The sequence below is a fragment of the Camellia sinensis genome, chromosome 7, assembly GCF_055761805.1.
Source record: "Camellia sinensis isolate YWXY chromosome 7, ASM5576180v1, whole genome shotgun sequence".
NCBI classification, from domain to species: domain Eukaryota; kingdom Viridiplantae; phylum Streptophyta; class Magnoliopsida; order Ericales; family Theaceae; genus Camellia; species Camellia sinensis.
In genome coordinates, this window is record NC_138967.1 from 23,705,206 (window position 1) to 23,714,144 (window position 8,939).

Here is an 8,939-nt window from a genome sequence, read left to right on the forward strand (position 1 = left end):
AAGGTTATCAAATGCTCCTCACTCTTCTTATACATAGTATTGGTCACCACCAGGTCAGAAGCCAACGCAAAATCTAAGATTCTCTCTCCAGCCTCATTTCTGTCACCAAAACCGTATCCACCATGCACCCTTTCATAACCTACTTTATCTATGCCCACATGGCCATTAAAATCTCCACCTATAACCAGGTTCTCTCCTACGGGTATCTCCTGTAAGATCTCATCCATTTGCTCCCAAAAATCCCTCTTAGTCTGATCATCTAACCCTACTTGAGGGGCGTAAGCGCTAACATATCTCAAATCGGCTAAAAAAAATATATATATATATATAAAGAAGATGAAGAATCAAACCCATAGACTTCATGATCTGTGTGTGTGTGTGTGAAAAATGATAGATCTACCTGATTGAAGCTTAACATATCATATGTTCGATAGATCTACCGTTAACGAGTAATGATAAATCGATTTTCATGATCCATTTTCTCACTGAGATGAAATCGCTCTGAATCTCTGAGATGAAATCATTGAGATGAATCTCTCAATCGCTCTGATAAGGGTTTAGAGAGGATGGAGAGAGAGAGAGAGAGATAGCTATTTAGAGAGAGAAAGAGAGACAGTGAAGCTCACCTTCGTTGGTGCTCGCTTCCTCGACTTGAGAATGAACAAGTGGTGGAGCTTCGAAATCGCTCTCAGAGAGAGAGAGACAGAGAGAGCTCTCGATTTGGGTCTTAGGCGAATCTCAGATTCAAAATCAGGGTTGGATAAGAAGGGGAGACCCAGCGCGTGAGGCACAACGCATTTGGAGGCATTTTTAAACGCCTCTTATTATAAAACGGTGTCGTTTTATTAAATAAATATGCGACGTTTTATAAAACGTCGTTAAATATTAAAAATAGTGACGTTTAAAAATGCGTCGTTAAAAAAACGCCGTCTAAACTCCTTTTTCCTGTAGTGTGTTATCTGCATCTTACAGTATGAATGAGGTTTGAATAGATGATTGATTGCCTACTCTGAACTATATGCAATTTTAACTACCATTTCATCTAAAAAATTAACTTCATTAGTTAAATCCTTGACAAAATGAATGTGATACACAACATCATATGTTGTGTTGCCATCAAGTGGTACAATAACGTCTTGTAGCAGCAATTTTGGTCCATTTTATGAAGAATTGCCAATATCGACTGGGCCTAGCTGCGTCCATACCACACAACTTTGGAATGAACTAAAACCACAAAGTGCACATTTAATAAATTGAAAGATATGTTCACCGCAAAGGTTGCATGAGGAATCATGCTTGGGGAAGTCAACAACAGTGAGGTCGTGTGGGTGGCATCCAACCCTGACTTTTTTCTCCATACCCAATGCTGCAACTAATAAAAGGCATTTCCAATTAAGGGAATCACTGTTGTCGTGGTCGTTGTTGTCATCAGACTCAGTACTGTGGTGATAGAACCAGCACTTTTGATTTATTTCTTTGTTGCACACGTCACAAAAATTTCATCCTTATTTGTGGAATAGGTTAGAATGAAGCTGAATTTGTTGCAGTTGGAGACTTTCTGGGCCAGTGGCAACGAGGCACATTGAGTGTATAGAGCAAAATTGCAACTGTCACATACAAGCCCAAACTCAGAACAAGGATAGTTACATGCAGTACAAAGAACATTGCTCATTTCCTTTGGAACAAGAGTGTGCATATAAGATTCATGTCGAACTTCTTGTTGTAGGGAATTAACCGGGCGAATACACTCTGTATGAAGATCCTGATTGCAGTCACCACAGTGGTAAAACCAACAATTTGGGTTTATTTCTCCCTCACAAATTTCACAGTAGTATTCATCCTCATTGCCATAATCCCGTAAAAAGAAAGGGTGTTTGTCATATCGGTGCCTAACTGTAAGCGGCAACACGGCACATTGAGTGTGTAGCTTGAAATTGCAAATGTCACATACTAAACCGTGCCCAGAAATTCTTTTATGACATGCAGTGAATATACCAATTGCTATTTCCGATGGGGTAAGCAAGTACGGATGAGTATTATGCATGATACTGCCTAGTAGGATGGAAGCACAGGTAATGTCATTAAAGAAATCACAAGATACACAACCAGGCAAAAGCCCCTTGCAAGACATTTCACATGCATGGCACATGAGGGGTATATCAGGATATTTGGACTGCCATCTGTTCAATATAAACAGGTGGTATGGGCGAATCAGGTGTTTCATCTTGGAGGGCAACTTGGCACAACATTCATGGAGAGTGAAATTGCATTTAGTGCAACGATAGAAAGGAGCTAAGATTGGTAGTGTGCATCCATCACATGCAATGGGAGGATGATTCATAATTGATCTTCTTGCCAACAAAAAGTAATGGATGACGATGATTAACACGGTAAATCTTTTTCTTTCACTTCCTCGGTATGCCAATCTTCTTCATCGAACATGTTACCAAATTATTAGACACATCAGGCATTGGCAAGGTGACGAAATTAGGCTTAAATGCTTCAACTCCAGAAGCTATTTCTTGGTCCATTTGTTCTGTTTCGCAATCACTGAGACGACAAAATTAAGAATGAAACTCAAATAATAGTAAATACAACAACAATAAAATAGGTTTTTTAAAAGAAATGAAGCTAAAAGGTCAAATCTGGAGAGCTTTGCCTTTGATGTCAAGCAATTTACATGGGCAAAATATTTGGATTGGGCACAACAATAAGCCCAGTATGCTCTCTCAAGGTTTTTAGTGCAAATTTTGTGATAGGACATGAATCTGAAATGTTCATGAAGAAAAGAATAGGTGAGGTTAAGAAGGAGATGGTGATCACTATAATTAATGGTGCTCGGTAATAAAGCATATTTTTGGTTGACCCAGAATTGGCAAGTGGTACATTCATAGGATATGCTTTCATGTCTGGTGCCACAAGCATTGCATAAAAACAAAGTTGGCCTCTGAAGGGGAGTCAATGTGTGTTTGTGGCATTTGTGTTCAATCTTCCATGCCATCAAAGCACACAATTCATCAAGATAGAACTTATTGCAATGGGAACAACTGAAGGTGAAGCCCTCTTAAGGCCGTTATCAAGCACTGCATTCGCAATCCAACTGAGGAGGATTTAGAAGCAAGACAAGAGGTTGTTGAGGATGTATAGGATGTTCCATCTCTCTAGGTAATTCTGCACAAACTTTGTGCAAGGAGAAATTCTGACAATGTTTGCACTTGTAGCAAGCACCACAGGTTGGTTGCTGACATACATAGCTTGTGACTTCCAAGGCATCATCCTTGTACTCTTCCTCAAGGATCAATAAATGTTCATGACTAAAGTGTTCAATTTCCGTATCTCTCTGAACAAATCTTGAATGAAAGTGGTAGCAGAACTGGAATCAACGAACAACATAACTGTCAAACTAGTGGTTCTGTTAATAAATTTAAATGATCAATCCTTGTGTGCTTGACTTAACAAATTGTTCAATGAAAATTTAACTAAGCATTAATAGCACCGGGGAAGTTGTGACCAACGTTTTGAAAATCACACTGCACAAACCAGTTTGACTAATTGACCCGTTGACCTATTTAGATACGCCCATAAACTTGTTCTGAATTAAAAACCGTCTTCTTTTGATTAAACCGACCAAACCCACTACTGAACTGACCAATCAGCTGAACTGGCAACAAATTGAAGGAACCAATAAAATTCGGGCCTCTAGCACGGATGTCGAATTGTCTAAAAAATCTCCATTCAAGGGGCAAGCTCAACATGAACCCTTGTTTTTTTTTTTTTGTGACAACATCACTCCTTGTTAATAAGTACTAAAAATATATTGTTTAATGTATTAATGTGTTTTCTCCCCAAAACTAGCATAATTAATATTTTACAAACAATATCCATATAAGAGAGTTAGATTTCTCTCATGTTTAAATTTAAATTAGAAAAATTTAACCATTTCAATTATCTAAATTGTTTATTTTGTATGTGATTTTTTTCCGTTCAAAGTTCCAGAAGGACCAAATCAAATAGTAGATGATAGTGATGGATGATAACTTTTCAATTTTACGAGCATACCCCCATAAAAAAAATATTATACATACATAGGCCTATCACAGCCAAAACTTCAATTCAAGGCTACCAGGTTTTAAGAACTCTGCTGAATTGGCAGATTAATTTATTTATTGAAAACTTTCTTCAAAGAATATGTAATTCAGAACCCACAACCATATGTATACAGAGAGAGAGAGAGAGAGAGTAAACTAACCTATCGTGGCAGCACTGGCCAGCGACAAGTGTCTTGTAGGCTAAGAGAGGATTGAAAACAGAGTCGGATTGTGTTTTTGAGAAATTGTGGATGATGAACACCCTTTAAATTACTATACGATGATCATCTTTTTCCAATCCCACTAGAGGATAAAGGGATTCCCATGCCACCTTTTCGAAAATAGTATTTCATTTCTCATGTAGATTCTGTTTGATTGCACTTTTAATCATGAATAATAATAATAATAATAAATTTTACTTAAAAAATTATTTAAAAATATCAATATGTAATCAAGAAATTCTAGATCAGACTTACTGACAAAATAAAACTTATTTATAATAAACCAACTGGGTATCTTTTGCACTACGTGGTATGCGTGAGTTTTATATCTTGGAGGCAGCTCTCTCCTGTGTACTTTGTGGATCAGACAGTGTTGTTATGTGTTGGATATGTAGACAACCTTCAGTAGAAAATTCAAGCTGTCCAATTTTTTTGGGTCATGTATTTTTAGTTTTGGACCTACAAGCTTTACCCTATATAATGTAATATCATTGTTCACGTTTTTAGGATTAGAGAAAAAGAGGGGCTCCTGTAGTTTTTAGAGAATAAAATAGCAAGGAAGAGTGTTTATAATTGTATAATCAATATAATGAATTGGTGTCGCTCCCGAGGACTTGGGCATGTTGCTGAACCTTGTATATTTGTGTGTCCTTGCAATTTTTATTTTATTTTTTTTTTTTTTTGTGATTCATAATTTTTTCCAAGATCCATAGGGTTTAAGGATTGAACGTGTTCAAATCCCACAATTAAGGCCCATGGGATTCAACATGGCTCCGTTTTGATAATTCAAATTGTTCGTTTTGTCAAGCGTTTTGTATATTTCATTCGTAAAAAAATTAAGTTGATCTGATAATCGTAATCTATTCAATTTATTGCATTTGTCACAAAAAAAAAAAAAATCATCTATTTTTTTTTTTTTTTTTATCCATAAGAATAATATCGGACAAATAGAAATGTGAGAACTCTCACCAAAAAAAATGAGTAACCTTTAAAGCTTGCCACTTATTTACAATGCTAGATAACTATTAAAACAACCCAGAACCCGTACGACTTCATTAGTTGGGCTGTTTTTATCAAATTATGGCCTTTCAATTCCAATTTACTGACCTCGACCCACACGCTTATTTACTAGATAGCAACTCTTCAATCGATACGAGCAAGGATCCTCTAGAGTTTTTTTTTTCTTAGAGTTTCCTAGAGTGGTGTGTTGTATGGTTAAGATTTAATGACAAGTCACATCAATTTTTTAGCATTAAATCTCACTCATACAACACACCGCTTTAGGAAACTTTAAGAAAAAAAAACTGAGGATCCTTGGTGAATCGATACTCCAGCAGGGGCTAATCGCGGGGAGATACGAAGTTTTCTATCAATTGGGTCTAGCCACTTTAGCTTACCCATTTGTTGCAGTTCTAAAATCCTCTGGTTCGCCACATTACGAGCACAATCAAAGTGAAGCCAAAAATTACAAGTTTCGCATTCAAATCCCTTATTTCTACCTTCAATTCCCCAATAATGTCCAGCAAGTTTACCACAACTGTTGCACGAGGAGATATGCTTAAGGTCTTCAACATAAGTGAGAAGGTGTGGGTGACTCCCAACGTTGAGCTTGTCCCCGATCTTGATATTTGGATATTCATCGATTTGGATGCATATTGTATGAGCATATTTGTGGGACTTACCACCACAGCTATAAAACCAGCAGTCCAACATTTGACTACGTAATGCACCACCACAAATGGCACAACAAGGTGGACTACGAGGGCTATAGTAGGTTCCTTCGCGGGAGTAGCTTAAAATGAAGGGAATTTCATCATTTCTGTGCTTAACTGTATGTGGCAAGAAGGCACATCTTGAGTGTATCACAAAATCACAACTATCGCATACAAACCCAAACCCAGAACAATTATACTTACACGCGGCACAAGGAACCTTGCTTGTTTCCTTTAGTGCAAGGGTGTGCATATGAGCTTCATGGGTAATAAATTGTTGTTGCAAAGAACTAACTGGACTAATGCATTCTGTATGTAGAGATTGATTGCAATCACCACAATGATAGAACCAACAATTTGGGTTTATTTCTTCCTCACAAATTTCACAGTAATACTCATCCTCTGTTCCAAAGTACAGTAGGGAGAAGGGGTGTTTGTCATATCTGTGTCTAATTGTACATGATAATAAGGCACATCGAGTATCTAGCTTGTAATTGCAAATGTCACACACTAATCCGACCCCATAAAACTTCTTGTTACATGCAGTACAAAGAACACCGTCCGTTTCCTTTAGGGTAAGGAAGTGCTGATGAGATTCATGCATGATATTACCCAATAGTGAAGCACACCTAATGTCAAGGAAGAAATCACAGGCTACACAACCAAACAAAATCCCATTGCAAGACATTTTGCAACCTTGGCATTGTGGTAAATGATCAGAAAATATTGAATGCCATCTGTTCAATATGAGTGGGTGGTTTGGGTGACATGGGTGTTGTACCTCAATGGACAACTCGGCACAACACTCATGGAGAACGAAGTTACATTCAGCACAATGGTAAAATGGGGTCAAGATTGGTTGAGTGCACCCATCACATGCCAACTGTTTGCTCTTGGAGCATGATTCATTATTGATGTCAACAAAAAGTAATGGATGGTGATGACTAACATGGTAGATCTCCCTCTCTTTCTTACTATCCCCATGGATGCCGATCTTTTTCATAAAACGTTCTATTAGATTAATAGACTCATCAGGCTGTGGCAAGCTAACCAAATGGGGATCAACTTTTTCAACTCTAGTCTTTCTTTCTTGGTCAATTAGTTTTATTTCACTTTCACTGCAATCACAAAATTAATAATAAAATGTAAGTAGTAGTCGTAATAAATACTACTACTACTACTACTACTACTAATAATAATAATAATAATAATATAAGACAAACCTGGAAAGCTTTGCCTTTGATGTCAAGCAATTTACATGGGCAAAATATTTGCATTCGGCACAATAATAAGCCCAGTATGCTGTGTCCACAAATTTAATGCAGATTTTGCAATAGGACGTGAATCTGAAATGTTCATATGAAAGGTAATAGGTGAGGTGAAGAAGATGATGGTGACCACTATAATTAATGGTACTTGGTAACGAAGCGCAATTTTGGTTGACCCAAAATTGGCAAGTGGTGCATTGATAGGATGGACCTTCATGTCTAGTGCCACAAGCATCACACAAAAACAAAGCTGGCCTCTGCAGGGGAGTCAATGCATGTTTGTGACACTCGTGTTCAATCTTCCACATCATCAAGGCACACAATAAGTCAATTTCAAACTTGCAAGGGGAACAAATGTAAGTGAAGCCCTTACAAGGTCTTTGGCAAACACTGCATTCACAAGCCGTTTGAGAATGAGAAGGATTTGGGAACAGAAAAAGAGGGTGTTGAGGGTGCATGGGATGTTCAATCTGTTTGGGTAATTTTGCACAAACTTTGTGCAAAGAGAAATGCTTACATTGCTTGCAATTATAGGAAGGACCTGAGATTGGTTGTCGGCAACCATAGCATGAGACTTCCACTCCGTCACCCTTGTGCTCTTCCTCGAGGATCAGTGGATGTTCATGGCTAAGGTGTTCAAGCTCCATCTCTATCTTTGAGCTAGTCTTCAATGAAAGTGATGGCAAACTGGTCATTGAGGTAATGAAGTTGATGAGAGATATGAGATCTCTCCAATGGAGAAATTGATGCTTCCTATAATCAGATGTACCTTTTGTGACTTTTAGGTCTCTCCTTCATATCTCTCTCGTAGGGAAAGTGAAAGGAATGACTGTTGTTGTAGTATTGATTGATGCTTTGCTTTCTTTTTTTGTTTCTGTTTTTATTTACATCTCTTTCTCTCTTTTACTTTTCCTTTATTTTCTTTTTATTTTTAACTCGAAAGTGGGATTCAAAGTAGAAAGAGTGAGCAATACTTTAAATTACGTATTACAATAAGGATTTTTGTTTATGAATGACTTATAAGTAAAGAAATGAAATGATAGGCAAATTATACTATTAGTTCTTACATTTTGTCATTCGCATTATTTTGGTCTCTATACTTTTAACGGACTCAATTTTAATCCTTAATTTTAGATTTTGTATCAATTTGGTCAAATTGAGAAAGCCGTTAGGATTTTTGACATAAAATTATTGTTAATTTTGCCTTTAAAAACATAATACATGCCGTTCATGTATGTATTTTTCATAAAAATTGCTAGAATTTATAATTTATTGGACCAAATTGAGTTAAACTCATAAGTTTTAGGTCAAAATTAAGCTAATTAAAATTGTAGAGATCAAAATGACACAGCAATCAAAGTATATAGGAACTACCAAATTATACATTTTTATATACCACGTATTGTTTTAATAAATATAGAATAATTCCAAACTTGTTAACTTGTGCTTTTGCATCATTGATTAATAAAATTCTTATAATAATAATTCTATGAATACAGAACTAATGCAAAATTAATCAGAAAAATACAATTGGAGCAACATGAGCAGCACAATTTCTTCAGTGACACATTCCACTGACTAATGTGTGCAAACATTATTGCTTTCAATGATCAATTTTTTAATTAGTTTTGTATTTATAAAATTATTGTG

The 8,939-nt window shown here is 36.6% G+C and overlaps 1 protein-coding gene across 3 annotated transcripts; it reads right to left on the reverse strand.

Annotated features, from left to right (window-relative positions):
* Positions 1–2,530: 2,530 nt before the first annotated feature.
* LOC114275167 (uncharacterized) lies at positions 2,531–8,107 on the reverse strand. 3 transcript variants are annotated; one of them, XM_028217162.2, is made up of 3 exons: positions 7,807–7,935; positions 7,245–7,679; positions 2,531–7,139 (listed from the first exon to the last, which is right to left on the reverse strand). In XM_028217162.2, exons 2-3 carry the CDS (start codon positions 7,598–7,600, stop codon positions 5,600–5,602), a joined length of 1,896 nt encoding a protein of 631 aa, XP_028072963.2. In that variant the 5' UTR covers positions 7,601–7,679; positions 7,807–7,935; the 3' UTR covers positions 2,531–5,599. The 3 variants fall into 3 exon arrangements, with proteins under 3 accessions (XP_028072963.2, XP_028072962.2, XP_028072960.2); XM_028217161.2 differs by having other exon boundaries at positions 2,531–7,133; positions 7,245–8,107; XM_028217159.2 differs by having other exon boundaries at positions 7,245–8,106.
* Positions 8,108–8,939: the final 832 nt, after the last annotated feature.